The 21,218-nt window shown below is 39.8% G+C and overlaps 1 protein-coding gene across 1 annotated transcript in view; it reads left to right on the top strand.

Moving 5' to 3' along the window:
- ANKRD26 (ankyrin repeat domain containing 26) overlaps nt 1–21,218 on the top strand; it is a 49,850-nt gene that overhangs the window by 23,032 nt on the left and 5,600 nt on the right. Inside the window, exons 20-37 of the mRNA XM_071733716.1 lie at nt 234–472; nt 1,350–1,490; nt 2,408–2,441; nt 2,671–2,806; nt 3,634–3,847; nt 5,625–5,808; nt 6,220–6,366; nt 7,511–8,464; nt 9,808–9,960; nt 10,750–10,925; nt 11,124–11,217; nt 12,242–12,319; nt 13,504–13,638; nt 14,692–14,804; nt 15,184–15,319; nt 16,417–16,698; nt 17,362–17,597; nt 18,275–18,521. Of these exons, the coding sequence (XP_071589817.1) occupies nt 234–472; nt 1,350–1,490; nt 2,408–2,441; nt 2,671–2,806; nt 3,634–3,847; nt 5,625–5,808; nt 6,220–6,366; nt 7,511–8,464; nt 9,808–9,960; nt 10,750–10,925; nt 11,124–11,217; nt 12,242–12,319; nt 13,504–13,638; nt 14,692–14,804; nt 15,184–15,319; nt 16,417–16,698; nt 17,362–17,597; nt 18,275–18,521 (3,699 nt within the window). The remainder of the gene's footprint in view (nt 1–233; nt 473–1,349; nt 1,491–2,407; nt 2,442–2,670; nt 2,807–3,633; nt 3,848–5,624; nt 5,809–6,219; nt 6,367–7,510; nt 8,465–9,807; nt 9,961–10,749; nt 10,926–11,123; nt 11,218–12,241; nt 12,320–13,503; nt 13,639–14,691; nt 14,805–15,183; nt 15,320–16,416; nt 16,699–17,361; nt 17,598–18,274; nt 18,522–21,218) is intronic.

The following is a 21,218-nucleotide window of genomic DNA, read 5'->3' as shown; positions in this document are numbered from 1 at the left end:
TAAGAAATGCTGTTGTTTTCTCTCTAAGGGCTATGTTTTTATGTCTTTAATCATGACTTAATTCAAAGTACTTTCAATGACTTAATACGCTTTGTGGTGCGATTTTGTGAATATGCTTCTCTGTGAATTGAAAAAAAATAATTAATTTTACATTATTTCAGAGTGAAAATTATTGGATGTCATATTTCTAGAAATACTAAAAAATACCTGAAACTTGAACTTCCTTTTTGTAGGTTGAGAAGGAAAAAAGCAAACAAAGAGGTTTCAAAATGCAAGCAGCGGCAAAACAAGATGATCTTGACAAATTAAATATACCATCAAGTGATGTTGCTAATCAGCAAATGAAACAAAAGCTGACCCTAAGGATGAGTGACTGTTTGAAAACGGAGAATGAAAACACTAGAGAAGAAAACCACAAAAAAACCTTTCCATCTGAGGAGAGATCAAAGGAGATTAAAATGCCATTGAAAGGGTAAACCAAGGAAATAATCTCTAATTCGTATTTGTAGTACTATTAAGGTATCTTTCCGATCGCAGTAGAGATGTAGGATTTAGATTTTCCAATATTGTAGTAGCTGAAGTAGTTTTCTCAGTGCTGGAAGCCATACTGAGTTGTCCACTGCTCCTCAAACGTTTAAGGAAAGAAAAAAAAATTTAGAAAAAAAATAGTCATAATGAAGGCTCAAATTTATTGTCTGCTTTAGAACAAGAAAAAGAGGGGGAAAAAAAAGGCAAAATCAATTTCCCATGTATTTCCTTGTCTATGCTGTGGCAAAATGTGTCTTCAAAATCAAAGCTGAACGCTGGAAAAAAAAGAGTTATTTTGTAGGAATTGGCCATCCAGAAAAGAAAAGTAGAAACTGGGAGTTTACTTTTTGTTCCTTTTCTAGGTGATTTTAGTAAACTCCATGTAGTTGGTGCTTTCTTTTTTATCAATTTCAGAGGCTCTTTGTCAAGAAAAGGGAAAAGATGGCATTACCAAACTAGCCTCTCTAACATTAAGAGAAGGAACAAATATTTTTATGTAATCATAAACATGTTTGTTCCTGTCTGTCAAAAAAATCTGCTCTAGATATTTCTTTTAATGGTCATATTAGATGTGTTCCAGCTTACCTGACTCTAGCCCATATTCTGCATTTCCCCTCATTCCTAGGGGAAGATTTTTTAAATATTTTAATATCTTCCACAGTCTTTGGGGTCAAATTTGTGTTTTATCGTAGATATTTTTGTCTTCATTATTTCTGGGTTTCATCTTAATTACGTCTGTTTCACAGAAAATACTTCACAGAAATATTTTATGTGAAGCTACTCAGTTGGTTATTACATTTTTTTTTTCCTCTTTAATGCAGTAAATTTGCCCCAAATGCAAAGAAAAATAGAAGACGATCTTCAAAGCAGAAGGCTAATAAGCAGATGAGCTCTTCCAGTGAGAATGCTTTTCCAGCACTGGATGATAGCACTTTCACTGAAACATCTCAAGATGAAGAAAGGTACTGAATATAAGAAGTGGTATAAGTAAAACTTACCTAGTGATAAAAAATGACCTTAAAGCTAAAGGTAAGTTTTGTAAACCTGACATGTACAATGATTCTTATTCTTTCATGTGACCATAGTACCTGATGTGCCCTTTCTGTTCAAAAACATCTCTATTTTGCTTATAGTGCTTTGAACATATTAGCTAAGTTAGTGATAAATCAGGTCAAATGTGCACAAATTCTGAATAATTAACTGACTCTGTGTGCATATGTGAGTATAATCTTTTGTAATTTTTAAAAAGGGAGAAGACATACTTAGAGCAAAGTTACTCTTTCACTGCAGGCATCTCAGGTTTTTTCTGTTGTTTTTTTCCCTACCTCAGCTGTATCCCTCCTGACTTCTTGCCTCCCTACCCCCCAGAAACTTAGTTGTATGGGAGTTGAAGTGAGAAACAGAAGCTGGTAATGCTGTACAAGTACTGTTAAGCAATAGCTAAAACATTTGTATGTTATCAAAACAGCTTTGGTCAGAAGCCTAACACACAGCACTGCATTGCTGCTATGAAGAAAATAAACTTCATACCGGCAAGACCTGGTACACTAGAGAATCCAGAATTATTTGACCTGAATGAGAAGGATTTTCAATACCGAAGAGAGCTAAACCTCTAGTATTAAACAGGGAATGCACATAACTGGCTATACATGTGCATATCTGTAGCTGTAAGATTCCTGTCACTTTGAGTGAAGTGCAGAGAACAGTTATTTCAACTATTTGCTTCATATTTTATGGAAAAAATAGCCTTCCAATAGACATGAGTACAAAGGTTTTTTTCTGTCTTCAACTACGTCTAGCTAAGATCTTAAATTAAATTTTAGTTTAATTCACCTCTACTGTAAGCATTCCAGTACTGACATACATTTCTGTTTTCCAGACCTGCAACAAAAACAGGGAGTGAAAAGAACAAGGTACTGTAAAATTAGCTTCTTGATAAATAGCTTGTATAAGCATTTAGTCTCTTAGATGATCACTACACAAATGCTGTTCCCATCCAGATGCAAAAATGGCCACTAGTATGCAGCTTTATTCTATTAGAGTCAGATTTATGTGCTGTGAATGACAGAATGAATAATTTCTACATTTGTAATGATCTGCATTATTACATAGCTGTACACAGAAAATACTTATTCTTTGTAGGTCAGCATACAGATGGATGGAGCTGATGATGATTCAACTCACTCATCCACTGCAGCTTCAGAGGATGTTGAATTACCAACTTCAAGCTACAAAGAGGCTATGTTGCTGTTGGAACAGCTTAGTGTGGATCATGCAGGTATGTTTTCAATTCACTTGTTCTTCAGCTGTTCCAAGTTGCTTTCTAAAACATGATTTCTTTGTATGCCCCATTAGGTGTTTCAGTGGTTCAGTCTAATTTTTCTTCATAATAAGAGACCTCCCTCAGGACACGTGAAGTCTTTTAACCAAAGCCTGGATGTCTGCCTGTGTTGTCAGCAAACATGCCTTACTTTAGCACAGGTTCTCTGTCTAGTCAGAGCTGGAGAAGCAGGTTCTTGCAAAGTCCAGTTCAGCTCCTTTTAATGCAGCCATCAGAATTTAGCCCCTCAAGAGCTAATGACAAATAGTGCTGCAAATTAATGACTTTGCTTAAGTATACGTATGTATGGATAAATATAGACATATATAGAGAGATATAAAATCAGCTGGTTTAGGATGCTTGCAGTTATACACATAGCATTATATAAACACGAACACCATTTACTTTGTTTATTAAATCAGGCTAAAATTTTGTTAGGCAAGGGATGGCCTTGGCTAAAGGCCCAACTGCCAGCCAGCTGCTCTCCTGCTGACCCTGCTCAGCAGGACAAAATAGGACAAAAAAAGCTTGAGAATCAACCACAAGGCAGGGCTATCACTTAACAGTTACTGTCACAGGCAAAACAGACTTGACTTGGGGAAACTCAAATTAACTGTTACCAAGTAAGATAAATTTGGCTGGGGAAGCAAAGAATAAAATGAAAAGAACACCCCACTCCCAGTACCTTGCCACCGACACCCAACACAGCAAAACATTAAATATTTTATACATTGGAAAGTGTTTGTGCAGATGTGTAGCTTTGTGTCTTTTCTATCTCAAAATAGGTTCTGCTATTTTGTCAAAAATTCAAGACATAATTCTTAAATATGAACAGATAATAGAACGTGAAAAAAATAGGTATGCAGCTGTCTGTAGAAAAGTAAGGAAATTGGAAAGCAAAAAGGAGGAGTCACAATTAAAAGCAGAAGAGACACAAGATTTGAAATCCATGTTGGCTCCCCAGGAAGCGGAATGGAAGAGTGATATCCAAAGCCTAAAGTATGTAAGCTTGTGTTCTGATGTGTTATCTTGTCAGTTTTTGTGTTCCAAAAGATGCTGATGGTACAGGCAATAGGATGAGAAGTTTTTAGTCTTTTGGGTTTTAATTCCATAGGAAGGTTATGCTTTAAAGCACATAAAGGTGAGGTGTTTATTTGCAAGGTCGAATTTGGGTTTGCCCCTTGCCCACTATTATTCTCACACCTGGGCAGCATGAGGTTTTGTAATCACTGTACACATCACTTCAAGCATGAGAAACCAGCAGGCACTGTTCAGCAAGGACAAATGCAGAGCTGTGCATTTGGGAGGGAAGTTGCCCATGTGATGATGTACCATGAGGTGACCTGGCTGGGGAGCTTGCTGAGAAGGCCCTGGTGGTCTTAACAGAGAACAAGCTCAACATGAGCCAGTATGAGCTGGCAGAGGGAAGGGCAAACAACACTGTGGGATGTGTTGAAAGCAGCAGAGCAGGAGTTTGTGGGAGTGAGCATCCACCCCTGTGCCTAGAGCACAGAGTCCAATTCTTGGCTTCCAAGTACAAGAGATACCTTAATCAGTTTGTGTGAGTTCATCAGAGAGCTACCCATCTGTTCAGGGAGCAGGAGCACCAGCCTGGCCAAGAGAGTTGAGGGAACTGAGCTTTCAGAAGTTGTGCCTCTCCATGCGTGGAAGAGGATTAGGAGGAAGAAAAAGCCAGTCCCATCTTGGCCTGGGTAGGACTCCAGCCTTTTTTGCAAAATTCTTAAATATCTGATGGTTAAAAAGAATTAATATTTTTGCTTTAAGTAAATTCTCAAAGCAGTGTTAACTTTGTGCTTATTAAAGCCATACTTTTTGTGAAATTACACTAACAATTGTTCGTAAAGATTTTTCCTTGAAATATAAACCATTCAAATCCAAGTGTTACTGCCAATCTTTCAAATACTTAACTAGTGGCTGCTATTACTTGTTTTTCAGAATTTCTAAAGCAGAATTTCAATTGGCAGCTCTTTCCTTATGTTAATACTTGATTTCATTGATTTTTTTTCTTGCTGACCATTTGCGGGGATATCAGAAAAAATACACAAAATAATTATGAAATTCAAAACTGCTTTCTTGTTTGGGTACTGTGGATACACAATGCTCCATTTATACCATGATTATGGTTATTGCTGATGTAGTTACTGCAGAACTTGACATTACCTAAGGTTTTCATTTTAAATCAGCTTCAAAATTGCATTGCTGTTTCTCCCAGATGTAGATCCATTGGAGTTTATTACTATTTTTAATCATACTCATCTTAAACCCCATGCCTTTCTAAATCTGTTTTCATTTGAACGCTGCCCTCATACCTGAGTGAATAGAATCTGCTTGCTCTTCCTATGGTCAGCAGTTGTTTAAGCTTGTGGGAGTCTTGTAAAAGAAGCATTTGGTCTGTCATAATACAAGTTTATGATGCTTTGATGTGGTAAGGCAACAAACTCCTTTCAATCAAATGTCTGTATTATGAAGATGATTTTTTTAAAACATTACAAAAATGTGCATACTACTGTATACTTACCTATGTAAACTTACTTGAAATTAAATGATAAATCACTCAATGTCTTATTTCCGTATCATCTACAACTGCTACTATGGATAATGGAATGAAGCTAGAATTCTTTAAAAAGTTAAATATTATATTGAAATATTAAATTGCTAAAGATTTATGTGTTGACTTGTCTCTGCAAGTTCACCATGTGGAATATTACCTTTGACATGATTGCTTTAGTTTCTCAAATATTCTGTTAAATCCCAGGTTAACATTGAAACAAGAAGAGGAAAAGAGGCTCAGAGCAGAATCACTGTATGAGAAAACAAGAGAAAAACTCAGAAGGAAAGAAGATGAATACTGTAAAGAGCTGGAGGAGAAACAACAGCTTGAGTTACACTCAGGCAATTTAGAAATGGAGTTAATAACACTGAGAAATCACTTGAAACAGGTATATTAAATAGTGAGTTAAATGTTTGTCTTCTTGCTTTCTGCTACTTTTTAGTTGGCATTGTATTCCAATGTGCCAAAAGAAGGTACTTTGTTCATGAAAGAGGCATTGGATATTGCCAGATTTTGAGGACATTTGAGAACAGTTGGTTCAATGCAAGTTCGTGATTCCTTTTCTCCTTTATCAAAATACAGGTTTCGTATGCATTTCAGGCAAAGCCTGGCTTTGAATTAATTTTCTGAATGAGTACAAAACATTCTGGATTTCTTCTTAATTTTTCAGGAAACAATGAAAATGTATTATTTATAGATCCATACCATAAATGTGCGGAAGCAAAAATATTTGCAAGAGTACAAATGTGAATGGGAAGAGTTTTCTCAAGATGCAAGTGGTTTAATTGTATTATTGCAGGTTGAGGAAGAGCGTGATGAAACACAGAGACAGCTCTCTCGGGAAAAGAGTGCCAGAGCCCTGCAAGAAGGAATTTTGAACCACCACCTTCAGAGGCAAAAGGATCTAGAAGAAGAAACAAGGAGGACTATAGGAAAGAACTCGGAGGTAAGCAGATTGTTTTCTGATGAATGAAATTTCTCCATGTTGGTTCTGAAGTTTGTAATAAGTCTTACAGAATTCTTTCTCTGCTTCTTGGTGGGTTGTTTGCAGTTTACCATTGTAACTTAGCTGTGTAAATATGTTTTCTGTTTTTCCTTGAATCTTTAAAAGTTCTGGAAAGCAGCATGAGTCCTGTATGTCCCCAAATTGCACGTGCAAGTAGAAAACTAATCAAAGACACTGTTTACGCTGTTTCTTAAACTATACATTTTTCATTTGAAAGACATTATGTTACCAATTCTTAAGATTTCTAGCAACAAAACACCTAGCAACCTTCATCAATGTTGATCAGGAAGAAACTTGTTTGACACGCACACTTTCTGTTCCCAGTTCTTGTTTTAATTCCTTACTCGCTTTTCAAACATACTTCAAGTATGCCTTTCATCTCCACCTCCATATACTAACATCTTATGAAGGAATATCTGCAACAAATTAAAATCTCTGGAGGAGTTAGAATAATTGGAGGAGAAAAATCAGTCATAAGTACTCTGTATATATTTTTTTTAAAAGTTTTATAGAGAGTTACTGAATTTACAAGAGTATGCATTCCATGGAAGAATTACTTTTCTTGTCCAATAACTGAGGTGAATAAGTTTGTGTGGAAAACATTATATAGATAATAAGAAATAAACAAAACTATTAAATAAATACTGAGCTGTATAGCTAACTGTCAGTAATACAAAAGGTTAAGTATTCAGAAGACATTTGAGAAGGAAAATATGCTTGTTAGCCTTTTTTTAACGGATTTGTAGTACAATTAAACTTTAGAGGGAATGTTTTAAAGGGGTTCACATACAAGAAAACATTGTCATTTTTAAAAGCTTTCTACTTCAGACATTCCAAATTATTTTGTTACTTGGTTATTTGTTTGCTGATTTAACGGTAAATCAAGGCTTTGTGTATTTGGGGTGTTACACTTCCATTGTGTGCTTACATGTTACGTGTGCACGTTACTTACTACCTGAAATTTCACTCTCATCTTTGAAGTCATGGTGCAGTACTGGAAATGTTAAAATGCAGTTTAATGCAGAAGTGGTTTTGGAGTATAATTTCCCAACTGACTATTTATTCATGTTCCATCTTCATTCAGGAATCTGCAACTGAGAGAGAAAAGGATCTGTTATACAAAAATCAATTACTACATGATGAGGTGGCTATGCTAAGACTAGAACTTGATCAAGTAAGACTTAGGCACCAGGAGGAAGAAGGGAAATACTTGGAGGAAAATGAGAGCTTGAAGGAAAAAAATGAAGACCTCAGAAAGGAACTTAAATTGAATGAGGAAGCCTTAACGCAAACAGCTTTTCAGTACAATGCACAACTGAATTTACTGAAGACAGAATCTGCAGTGCTAACTTCTAAGCTTGAGCAGACCAAAGAAACCAAAGACAGACTAGAGACAGAAATGGAGTCGTTTCGTTCCCGCCTGAACACTGCTGTTCAGGAACTGGAACGTCACCAGTCCTCAAAAGGTGATGTTGAGCGAACATTTCAGAGAGAGCGCGATGAATGGCTTCGCTTGCAAGACAAGCTCCATCATGACCTCTCTGCTGTGCAAGAAACCAACAAGAGCTTGTCTCAGCAGCTGAGTACAGCTGAAAGCAGGGCTAATAGTCTAGAAAATGAGCTTCACCAGTTGAAACATACTTTCAGAGAAAAAACATTGCTTTTAGAAATGACACAGAAAGAGTTAAGTCAAGCCCAGTGTCAAGCAAAGGAAAGCGATCGTGCTCGACAACTTGAGAAAGATCAAGTAAGCAAGTTTATAATAAAACAAGAATCCATGCAGGAGCGATTGGCACAGCTCCAGAGCGAAAACCTTTTACTCCACCAGCACCTGGAAGATGTGCAGAACAAGGGGATCCTCAAAGAAAAAGTAGTGAGTGATGTGCAGGACAGGTTTAATGAGATTTTCAACAAACTCAGAGCTGACACGGAAAAGCAAGTGTACCTTGTGGAAGAGAGAAACAAGGAATTAAGTGCCAAGTGTTCTGATTTGAGAGAACAAGTCTTTAAATATGAGACCGACAAAGTAGAAAGAGAGGTAAAGAAAACACTATTAGCAGTGTGTAAGACATAGTAGTGTCTCACTGTTAATTTATTTATGTGTCTTGGGGCTTCTGAGGGGCTTACCTTTTTTACCTCAAAAAGTTATTTTTAGACAATGACCTAAGCTTTCTCTTCTGTGTTTTATGATGTGTAACATTTTCATTTGTTCATTCTTGGTGGCTCTGTGAGAGCCTAATTAAGTGGACAGAAGACTTACTAGGACATCAGTTAAACTGTCTTTTGCAAATTCATACCCAAGTATGAAACACGCTCCTATGCAGAGCACTAACATGTTTTTGTTGCTCCAACATGCACGAGCCAAGTTTTACTCCCATTTTTGCATGTAGATGACTTTTATCAAGAAACAAGATGGAAGAGAATAAAGACAGGGGTAGGAGGAGAAATAGGTACACAATTGAAAAAGCTATTGGTAATGGCAGGGTGCACTGTAGTATCTGTTCTTAGGAGCAGGAGCGCTCTTCTGCCCTGACAGTACCAGGTGGAGCACTGATTTCACAGTTGCCTTACCCATTTTGTTAATCTTCTTTCACTCTTTGGAAGAAAAGAACCAGTCACATTGAGTATTCAGACCCTCTGGTATAATGTTTGTCTCCCCTAATGTTTTGAATGGCGCTTTAACATTACATTTCCTTCTTCGTATCAAATCCAGAACAGTTGAGTCAGGTAATTATCTGCCATGTGTCAAATAACCACTATATTTTTCATGTGTCACTTTCTTTAATGAGAAGGAGGGGAAGAACCCCAGCAGTGCTGTCAATCCTTTTAAACTGTGACTCCCTTTGTATTCTTGCTACTCAAGTAACAGGTTCTTTTGAAGATCGAGGGAGGGACAAAATACCCATATGTTTGAAACAGTTTGTCAGTATGGAGGCAGCAGTTACTCTAAAATGAACTCTGCAAGAGGACGTGATTCAGCATATACTTGAAGTGTATCTCAGAAGAGCTTTCAGCTCTATGTATTAATTTAATTACATTTGTGTAATGAAGAAATATCTGCAGTCAGACTATGGCTCTTACATCACAACAGATTTATTTGAATTTCCTTAGGAAAAAATATATTATTCTTTGAGAAGAATAATACTTGAGCCCTTTTTGTGTATTAGGAAATAGTAGTCCTCATGAACAGCTGGTGGAAGTCTGGAGGTGCTCAGCTGATAAAGAGAGTTCATCATCTGTGCAGATACCTGCTGAGGGCAGAAAGAATTTCATCCCTTTTGAGTTCAATACCAGGACAAGTCTAATTACATAAATAAGTTGAATAAAGGCATATGTCATGTTCTTACAACTTTCTTCATACTCATTTAACTGTTTCATTAGGGCATGGTCAGACAGCTGCAGCAGGAGCTTGCTGATGCTCTGAAGAAGCAATCCATGTCAGAAGCTTCTCTTGAAGTTACTACACGGTACCGCAGGGACCTGGAGGAGGACAAGTTGTCCTTGCAAAAGGAATTGGAGAAGCTTAAAACCAAGGTACAACACATTGTGCTAAAATCCTAGAAAGAATGAATTTCAACATGGTAGCTTGGATGTTGGGTGAATGAAGTGCCCTGTGTTATAAACTTGGTGTCCATTTTGTTGTCATGAGGACACCATGTCCTTGGTCAAAGGTTTGTATTTGCTAAGGTGCTCTGCAAAATCAACTGATGTGTCTATAGCTTCTTATATTTGGTTTGGCCAAGCAGGCTCTCTGCTTTCTGAAGAGAATAAGAAATACTGGAGTGCTGCCTTTGGGCTTCTTTCTGGTGCCTTTTCTTCCCCTTACACAGACATACACAGCTAACATGTAATTATAGAACTGTTCTGGTTGGAAAAGGCCAAATACATTTAATGCTGTTCACCAGAATGTTGCCGGTTCGGAATGCTTTTGCAACTTACTCCGTATGTATATCTATTTATTTATCCCCCCCATGGCACTGCTGTAATTTCCCATTGCTAGGTGGTCTTCTTGCAAGTGAATAACAAGGTGCTTTCTGAGGTGGGGACCAGTTCTCACAGCATTCTCTAAAAAAACTGTTGGCTTTGTAGTTCTTAATCTCCTTATGAGTGGGCACTCCAAAGTCATGTTAGGAGAAAGATTTAATTTGTATTTTCAGTGGAGGAGCAAACAAGTGGATACGAACAGTGTCATTGAAAGAATATGAGAGGCAATGTCAGTGCTTTGGACCATGATATATGGAATCAGTGGGGGCACAAGAGAGTCACTGACTCCTCTGTACAAAGTTTAAGTGACTACTGAGGATTCATACTATGATTTTATAGTTGCAGGAGTTGGAAGAACAGTATATTCAGTCTGAACGTTGTGTTCATGACTTGAAGATAGCCTTGGATAATAAGGAGAGGGAACTAAGAGCTTCTTCCCAGGAACTGCAGGACCTCCTTTTGGCATCTTCTGGGACTAATACTACTATAAAACAACTGGAAGAACATGTACAACGGTAAGAGAGTAACAGAGCAAACCTAGTTGTCTGTAGCTATCTGGGACTGTGTAAGCCACAGGATATCCTGTGGCATCACAGCAAGTTAATACACGATTGTGAAGGATGCTTTTAGTTTAGATGATGATGTTTCACACTGTTCTTTAAGAAATAGTGCTCCAGTGGATTTCTGTTATAAGATCTGTGTTTCTTTTTAAGCCTTGAAATTGAAAATGCCAGATTGGAAGCCACAGTCCAGCAACAAAACAACAGGATTGAAGCTCTTCAGGAAGACCTGCAAGCCTCTGTCTCAGTAAGATGGTCATAAGCTTCCCTTTTTGTGAGCTCCTGAGCCTCATTATCGATTGCTGTGGGGTAATGCTAAGATGAGGTTTCCCTGGAGAGCCTGGGGGAGCTCAGTTCCTGTGTTCTACAGAATACAGACTGCTCAGAAAGCAGCTGGGCCATCACCCAGCTTTCTGGTTTTCAGAGTTTTCCCATGGTACTATAGGAAGCCTTATTTAATGCTCTTTAAGCTAAGGAGTTGTTACTAATACAGTAGTGTAACTATTGACTGCTTCACATCAGTCCTGCCCTCAGATGCTGCTTCAGACCCTTATTACAATGTATATCATTAGTTGCAGTCATCAAGCTAACTGGTGGGAATTCCACAGGGGCTATTGATGCCAAGCACTTTATGCCAGAGTCCTGACTGACATCATTAAACTGGAACAAAACTTGCAGTCCCCAGAGCTTTTGCTGTGCAGAATTGCTTTTCCTTTGGCCACTCGGTCTGTGTTTTTTTTCACGAAACAGTGCAGAGGAAGGTCTGTGGTATCATTTCCAGTGCGAGCCTGAGAATTTCCCACTGCCTCTGCGCTGCTCTTAGTTTTAGCTCAGATAAAGTGCTTTCATCTGAGGCCTGTTTGAAGCAAATCATTTTTGTAACCAGCAAACTAGGGTCCTTGTTACAACTGTAGCTGTTAATGCTGAAGAGATTTTGAAAATAAGTGCTTGTGAAAATTGGACTTTGTGGTAGGAATAGTGAGAAGAGCAGAGGGAAGGCAGTCAGGATGCTGATCCTTCCCTTTGATTAATGGGGCATGGTTTTCAAAGGCACTGTGGATGGGAAAAGCTTCTCCTGCCTGATTTCACTGCAGAGTCTTGTACCCTGTGTGGTGGGGTCTCTCCCTGAAGCAAACAACAGAGATGATGGTTGCAACCAGTTTGACATTGACATCAAACTAAGGCCACTGTGCTACTTTTTGGTAACGAGGTGTAAACATCAGTCTGCAAAGTCATATTGTGTCTTCCTGCTGCTTCTAATTCTTCTTTAGGTTCATGACCGCCTGGAAAACCTGATAACAAACATACAAGCAGCACAGGCAGCTGCAGAGGACCAGCACCAGCAGCAGGTACCTGACTGGCTTCTGTGAATGACTGTTTCAGTCTTCAAATGTTTTGTGTACAGGTAACTGATGGAAAGATCAAGTGGGCTGTGTAGGCACAATTCAGCCCACAAATTCCTGTCTGGTATCAGGGAAAGAAACCAGCACAGTTCAGATGTGGGATTAGGGCAAGGCACCTTCCAGGCAAAAGGCTGTAAATATCCTAATTTATTTCCCCTGCTGCTCTGTTTTGTACCTGTGGTGTGGTGTGCAAGATCCTTGTGTTCATCAGCATAATTCATCTCACCACTAGGGGAGAGTGAGCAAGCGGTTGTGTGGTGCTCTGTCTTCCTTCTGGAGGCAACCATGGCAAAGGTTAAAAAAGATAGCTGTTGTGTACAGGGAGGAGGTGGGTGGTTGCAAGATGAGAGGAGACTGGACCAAGGAAATCCATATTGTCTTTTCTGGTTTGCAACAGCTTGCCCTTGAGAGCAGGTTAGGTTCTGTCATAAGACCCAGTGTTTCACCTGCTCTGTGAGGACACTTGGTAAAGTTGTACCCCCCAAGGATTTTCTGATCTAAGCCTTTGTGATAAGGTTTTCTTGCCCTTCTGTCCATCAGTAGACATCTTTTTGTGTTGTTTTGTTGTGGTTTTTCCTTCTTTTCTTACTAAGAGTATGAAGTACAGTGGCATTCTACATGCTTGAACAGAATCAGCAGGTTCTGTTCCACTTCAGCCTGTCTGCTAGGCAAATATCTTTGCCCCTTTGGGTAGAAGCATAAATAGCATTGCTGATTTGAAAATGTTTTCTTGCTCTCAGGAGGTGTAAAGCCACCTCAGAAGCAGTGAGGGTGATTTCTGTTCTGGTCAGTGGTGGAATTTTTATATTATAATTTATGCATGATTATGAACTCCAGAGGACCTTCAGAAGAAAGCTCTAGGGTGATTTTGGTTGTGTGTGCATCTCTTCTTATCTCTCCAAGCTGCAGCCTCATCTTGTCACTTCTAGAGTGTTGGTTCTTTCCACCAGCTTCAACTTGTGTTCTTGGTTATGTTTTCTGAGGTGTGTTTTGCACTCTACATTTAACCTTAATTGTAGATCTTGGGTGCAGAGAGCTTAGGCCTGTTTTCATGGGGGTTACTGCTTTCTGCTGCAGCATTATCTTTCCAGTCAGCTTAGTTTTGCCATTTACCACTATTGCTTTCACAGATGCAAAAGCAGAATTTGCTGCCTCTGACATCAAAGGACTTGCACAGCATTTGGGAAGAGCAGTTGAAGTCAAGATCACACCTGGAAGAACGTGTCACTCAGCTCAGCAGGGAAAAGGCAGAACTCTTGGAACAGGTGAGCCCAGGGAATTCTTCAGATGACTACCCAATATCTGGGAGAATGTTGGTCTCCTTTCTGCCAAGCACTAACATATTAGGTTTTTTTGGTTATTTCTGTTATTCAGTCTATGACTAACTTGTGACATAGGGATCATCCAGGAAGCAAATAGAAGGCAGCTGAGTATCTTTGTGTAAATTCAGGAATGGTTCTATTGGGAGGAGTTCCCAGTGGAGTTTGCTATCAGTTGAGCACATTGAGCAAGGCTGTAGTTTCCCAGCTCATTTTTTGGATTCCTACTGGTCATCTTATGACCTCTTAGTTTCTGGGTAGGTTAAAATGCTTTATTTTTCCAGTGAAATGTATGGAGGAGCTGCTGCATGTTTTCAGAATAGTGGGAGCTTAAAAGCAGTGAAGAAAAAAACACTGAAGGAATTCAGTGGCAAGTGAACTACTGCTTGGGAAACAAGAAATGGTTGCCAGTTTCCCAGGGGCAGTCTTTCCCTTTTTTCCTGTTCTGTAGAGGAAATACCTAAATACAAAAAAAATCACACCAGCTGCTAGCTCTTCTGTGGTTTCTCTGGGAAAATACTAAGAGGAAGAGCAACATTTGAACCAGTAAATACCCTCAAAGAAGAGATGGAGGTGATGGCAGAGAAGAATAAGGCATTGAAGAATTCCAGACAACCAGATTCTTCCACAAGCCCTGCCTGCTGGTTCTTGAAGATTCCCTGAAAGCTTTAGAGAGATCTGTTTTCTCCCATGATGTGCATACCTATGACATCCCTGCTTTGAGTAGAGGGACTGCCAAAGTGTTCCCCAGCATCTCTTTCACCCTTTTGCCTTTGCTTCAGTGGGTGCACCTGTTTCTATTGTTAGATGTCAGCCTGTCTGATGGGAAATCTGAAGTGATGAACTGTTCTCAGCAGCTCTGTCCCTTGGCTTTCTGTGGAACTTGGCTAACAGACAGAGCCATACTGCAGCCTCTCTGTGGAGAATGGCAGCTGCACGTACTGCATGTAGATGCTGTACTGATGCTCGGTGTGTCACGTGTCTTTTCTATTTTTCAAGTGTGAGAGTGAAAGAAAGAAAGTGAAGAAACTGGTCGAGCTGAAACGTCCAGTTGAACTGCGGCTGGACCAGGAAATGGAAAGAAATATTGAGCTGCAGAAAGACTGTAAGAGGTAAGGCTTTTTGGTATCCCTGAGTGCAAGTCAAACTCTATTGAGCTTCAATGTAAAAATGGGTGTCCATAACTGTGAATATAGTCAAGTCTCATGTTAGTCCTTCCAAAGCCCTTCTGCACATGAGGTTTATAGTTCTCAAGAGCTGCCAAAAGACTTAAGTGCAGGGTGCCCTGCAGATCTCCTGGGAGGGAAGTCTGAATCCCCTGTTTGGGAGACATTTGAACCCTGCGAATGATTTATGGCATAGCAATGCTGGATTTTCTCAGAAAGCACGTTGAAGTTGAAGCAAGCTCTGTCTTGGATGTTTACACAAGAGTATGTGAAGAGAGCCGTTTGTCCCTGTGCTTCATTGTTTTCTTGACTCATTTGGTTGCAGGCTGAAGAGACTTCTGAGCAGAGCTATGAAGAAACTAAGGCTGTATGAGGAGAGAGACTCCCATCTTAATTTACAGGGAGAAATGAAGAACGGGTATTCTGAAATAGTCGCTGAAGTTGGTACATTAAGAATGAAGGTGAGCCCTGATTTGTTTGTGGATTTTTAGGTGGTGGTGATTTCTTGGCTGTATTTTGGAACTGATCACCTTTTCTTGATGCTCATTCTACTGCTACAGTCATAGCTGACTGTCACACAGATATAGTTCCCATTCTGGGTAAAGATGAAAACATGATGTGCAAAGCAGTATTTGCAAGGGCACATCAAGGGCAGGCTGTTTCTATAAAGGAAGGGAGAGCCAAAGAGCAAGGCTGTCACAGTCCATGACCTCAAGAGGCAGGGAACACTCCCACATGCCCTCACCAAGAAGAGCAGGTCCAGTGACAGTAAAGAGGATCAGCCAAGAGTACAGATCACCAGGCCGGTCCACAGGGACAGGCAGATCTTATTATGTCAGCATTTGTTATGCTGCTTTTCTCCATTTCTTTTTTTCATAATTGGCAGGACATCTTATTTTAAGAGGTACAGAACAAGTTTGTTTCTGGAAGAGGAAAGAGGAGGATAGTGCTGTAGCTGACCATTGCAACATATTGCAAATGTATTTTCTGCAAATTTTGGGAAGTAAACTGCAGCTTTGACCTAAGGGAATAAGTCTTCCCCCATCACTGCTCTAAAGGCAGTGTTCTGAGCCACTATTTAAAAATCTTCCTGTGTAATGGAAAAAAAGATTGTGTGGTTCTTGTCATTTCTTTAATGAAGCTTTGATTGTGCTGACATCCAAACATGGTACATGTTTCTTATGAAACCAGAAGGTGTCTGGGTATGAGTGTGTTTGACTTCCCATGGCCATATGAGCACCTTGCAAAAGAGTAGTCCTAATGCTTTTCCACGTAGCCCTATGGGTGAAATGCTCCCAGTTTGGTACTTGGTGTGTGACCTACTGCAGAAGAACTGAGAAAGGATGGGAACCTGATGAGTCCTCTCAAATGTGATGTCAAACTATTCTTATTTCAAAGGAAGAGCCTGGTTTCCTTTGGATTTTAATCCTTAGGCAGCAGATGATAAATGCATTCTCAACTGCCAACCCTTTCCTGATATTTCACAAATGAACTACTTACAGATTCCTTTGAGTTTTTTATTTGGGGTTTTTTGCCATTTTGTTTTTGCTGTCTACAGGTTGGTGAACTTTCTCAGCAGCTGGAGACAGAGTCTAAAAAATGCATGCAGCTAGAAACACAAAATCAGGATTTGCGAGAAGAGTTGTGCAGCATGCGTGGGAGCCATGAACAACTGGAGAAGAGCAAATGCCAGCTGAAAGAAGAGATGACTAACCTCAAACATCGTTTGGAGAACAATATGGTGGATCACAGCCAAATAGAACAATGTAAAAAAGAGATGGAAGAACGAGCTGGACAAGAAATAAGGCAGATACTACAAGAAGTCAATCTATTTTTGCAGGTAAGGGAATTTTTCACGTGTGTCCATAGTCCCTATTATACACTTTTGTTGTGGTTATCATTTTTTACCATTTTCTTTTTAGTCCCTGATACTGTGTCTGCTAGTGCTGTACTTCTGTACAGAGTGCATACATGAGTGTGCAGGGTGCCTGCAGGCCCCTGAATCAGAAGCTTGCCCAAGGTAGATCTCCCATGTGCAGTTCTTGTGGGGTTCTGCTCTCTGCTTGTTTTCTTCTCGCTGTTTGTCCTTGAATGGGTATTGCAACTTGTGGTTGTCCTGGTCAGATATAGAGGTCAACCTGCTTTGTCATTGTACAGGGGAAAGTGTTCAGAAGTGCTCAGAAAAGAAGTCACCCAGGTGGCTGCAGGGAGGGGTGGGCATAAGGGATCCTCCTAACGTCTTTGAGGAATCCTTTCCTAGTTCCCTGTCCTACAGAGACAGCATTCTTTCATGAGTAGCTGTGATGAACAATAGAACTAAAGGGGGGATTCTTCCTGAATGAAAAGAATTATTTAACCTGATAGTTCCAGGGTTCTGCCTTGATTGCTGATGGTAGTGAGGAGGCACAGTTTCCTCACTGGGTAAAGCTGAGCCCCTGAAACTGGGTAGGTGAGACTTCTCTCTTTGTCTTTGTGGAGGCTGAAAGTGCATTATCTGCTTCAGGCACAGGCAGCCTCCCAGGACCGAATAGAACAAATCCGAGCCAGTCATCACGAGTCCCTGAGGAACCAGCTAAAACACAAAATTAAAGATCTCGAGTGGGAATTGGACAAGATAAAAAATACCCAACAGGACAGTATTTCTCTAAAAGAATCTACACGTGCAGAAGTGGAAAAGTACAAAGAGCTGTATCTGGAGGAAGTGAAAACTAGAGGATGCCTAGCAAGTAAACTGGAAAGGTAAGTATGTGCTTTTTGGAGTGCTGATTAGATACTGCTTTTTCCTTGTGTTTTTCCTTCAAAAAGTCTTCTACATCTGGTCAGCATCATGTGTGTAAGCATAAGGTGACATATTTGTGAGGTAAGTTCCTTAAGATCCTTCCCCTTAGATTGTTCATTTTTCTCTAGTTTTCTAGCCATAACAGCACTGATCATGGAATTAATATGCTGAGGGTTTTTTCATTGGTCTGTGTTTTAACAGCCTTTTTATTAGTCTCTATCAATGTCCCACTCTTTTTCAATGTATGGCTGAAAAGATTAATTTTGTCCTTTACTGCTTGAATAAGGACAGGCCTGATGGAGAACACAGTTCGATTCTGTAAAGGAAAAAAAAAAAATCTCCTTATTTTAGCTTCCATTTTAGCAGCATGTCTGAGGTTTGAGCATGGCATTCACAGGTTGCTTTGAAGCCCTAATGCTGAGCAGTCCTAAATGTTGCTGAGTCTTGCTGCTCATTTCAGGGAGTGGGGCTGCTAAGAAGCAGGGGCTCCAAAAGCAGTGCAGATCAAATGCTGTTCTTGTTTCTAACACTCTTAATCCCTTCTACTTTTAGAAGTTGAATAATAGAAACCTGGAGGGTAACTTTGCAGAAGTATTAGTTCCAAAGATAATTCTTTATATGCTTTTGAATGTTTCAGAGCTAATGAGAAACTAGCAGAAGCCAACGCCAAGCTCCTCCATGAGCGCAATAGAAGAAAATCTTTAATTGCAAGCAGCATTGTCAGTGGAGGTCTGGCTCCTAGCCCAGTTCTATATTCAACTGAACTAGGACATCTTGGCAACAACTTGGCACTGAACAGAAGCTTAAGTTTAGGAGGAAGCTTCCTAAGTACAGCTGGGACTGCATTATCATCAAGAAACAGGGTTGAAGCCTTTGTGGCTAAGGTAAGCATTTTGAAATACTGTCCTCAGCTATTGCTGAAGAGGATCCATAAGCAAGGACATGCATTCCAGCCTAAAGTTACATTAATTTCTGGTGCCAGAACATAGGGTCTAATGGGTCTAACATACCTCCTTCTCACAAAAACAGTTCACAACTCCCTGTGGTAGGCATGAGGACTTCTGGTCGTGAGGATTGTGAAATTTCCAAGAGTGCTGAGGGACAAAAAAAACGCTGAAATATAATAATAATGAACACTGTAACTACATTCTTTTATAAGAGAAATTGTAATAAAGAAAACCATGGCATTGGGAAATTCCCAGCTAAGCTCTTCATTCAGTTTTATTCTGTAGTATGTAGGGCCTATTTACAAGGCTAAATTTGTGGCAAGTGCAAAATCCCCTCAGACATCTTTGCTTACAGGGACACCTTTTCCTTCTTCCTTCATCTTCATTCTGGTAGTTTCTTCACAGGAATTTGTTTTAGTACATTAATACCAACAAAGGGATGCTTCATAAACAGAATGCTGTTAAGGGCTTGCATAACCTCTTGCTTTATACTTCATACATACTGTGCCCAGGAGGAATTTGGTTTTGTAGTTCCTGCTCTGTGTTACTACATGAAGAGGTAAAAGCAACTATTCCTCAGGAAGACTTCATGGCTTTCTTATTTTTTCATCAATGCTGCAACCTCTGCAGTACCTCTGGATGGAGTATGCCCTGTAGCATTGTGAATGTGTTTTTCAGGTCAGAGGGGTGGACATGCCTTACAAAAAGAACTCGGGAGGCAATTCATACCATACTGTCTTCAGGGCATGTTCTGCATGGTATCAGCAGAAAGGAGGCAAAAGTCAGGAACCCTTTGCAAAAGTGAAATAAGGAGAAGGCCAGGACAAGGGAGTAAGAGAGGGTAGGGAGCAGGGATGAAGTGAGGAAAAGAAGGGATACATTGATAGCACTGCTTGTAGTCTTAAGTCACTCATTATTTTCAGGATATGTTCAGTATATCCAGGAAAGCCTTAAAACTGACCTGTTTAGAAGTGCTTCAGAAAAAGAACCAGGGTTCTCTGAGGTGCAGTAGTTTCTAGAGGGCATAAATCTAAGTGGATATTTCACTTAGAACTGCTGGCATAAGTTTCCTCAGCTGGGTGCAGTGTGTCATTAACAGTGAAGCCACACAGTATCTGTGAGGAATTGAAAGTTCAGTATTCCTGACATGTGCATCTAAAGAGGATTGAATTGGGAATAAGGCTTTCATTTAGGAAGCAGTAAAAGGGAAAAACTGCATGTATCCCTCTGCATATAATAATGGGGTGAATCTTGTTCCTACATGCAGTCTGTACTGTTATTTTGGCAGGAGTCCTGTGCCATCCAGGAGGCAAGTTGGAGCATGAGGAAGGAATTCAGAGATTACAACAGTTTTAGTCTATTTCAAAGCAGCTTTGCTGCTTACTACTCTGCCTGCTCACTACATTACTTCAAGGCACAAGAGTTTCTATGGCTCTAAGCCTTTTCTTCACAGTTCAGTTGTGGTTCAGATTCTTCCCAGTAACTCAGTTCCCTTCTACAGAATTGGTCTTGCCTTGAACTTCAAGCAGAGCAGTTCCTTCTTGGCTAGAGGTTACAAATGCTCCTGCCACTAGAGCTCATCATGACAGGGAGTTCAGGAGCTTAAATTGCAGCATCCCACTTATAGTCCTTGAGCACTTCTTTAGTCACAGTTCTCTGCAGATTTGGTGTTTCTCCCCGTACCTTCATCAAGGTGAGTAAGGCTACTGGAAGCAGAGGACATGCCATTGGTAAGAGGAGGATGTTGATGCCAGTTTGGTTGGTGCAAAAGCTTTGAAATAGCTTCAGAGGAGAGGAGCTGAAAATACTTCACGTTCCTGTTATTCAAAAGGCTGGTATGAGTTCTTTGTGCAACTGTTGGAAAAAGCAGTGGTAAATGAAGCTGCCTGCAAACGAGGAATAATTTCTTCTCTGGCAAATGCATACACTTCCTTTAGACATAGCTGAGGAATTTGGAGTTTCAAGGCTTGATGTCAGTGTGTGTAGACTTGTGTTTTGAAGACAGTAGTTTGCAAGCTCAGCAAAAAATGAGCATTTTCTTAATTAAAAAAAGCACAAAGAAATGTGTTCTGCTACAGCATAGCCCTTTCCCCCACCTTATTAAATATGTATGCTACAGAAGTCAATAACCTTGACATGGAGGTGCAAATATATCTGGAAAAATACAGAAAAAGTTCACATTGACACAAGTTCACTTACCAGTAAAATCCCTATCATGTGCAAATGTCTTTGGAGTTTTTTGGTTGGCTTTACTTTTATTAGAGCTCCAATAATGAGGAATAAATTACAAGCACTTGAACAGTTCTGTGCCTGTTATTACAAACCGACTGTAACAACTGTCAGTTTTTTATGTTGTGGTAGGAGGTTGGCTGAAATTTGTTTAATTAGTAGGTCTTGGGTGGCAAGAAGGATGTAGGCATATATTGCCTGTCCTGTACAGGAGTCAAGAGATCTGGCTCTACTGACTCCCAAACTGCTCAGGATGGCACATCACCATCCAGAGCAAAACTCAGTCAAGCAGGTGAAACACAAATCTGAGGTACTGTTAGTGGTCTGTTTACCATAATTTGGGAACTGTCTGCTGCAAGGAGATTTTGGAACTTGAGTCCTGTTGTTAGGTCAAACAAATGTTAA

This window comes from Heliangelus exortis, chromosome 1, assembly GCF_036169615.1.
Source record: "Heliangelus exortis chromosome 1, bHelExo1.hap1, whole genome shotgun sequence".
In the NCBI taxonomy this organism is placed as follows: domain Eukaryota; kingdom Metazoa; phylum Chordata; class Aves; order Apodiformes; family Trochilidae; genus Heliangelus; species Heliangelus exortis.
The sequence above is the reverse complement of the archived record's forward strand: the minus strand, read 5'-3'. Positions and strand labels throughout refer to the sequence as shown.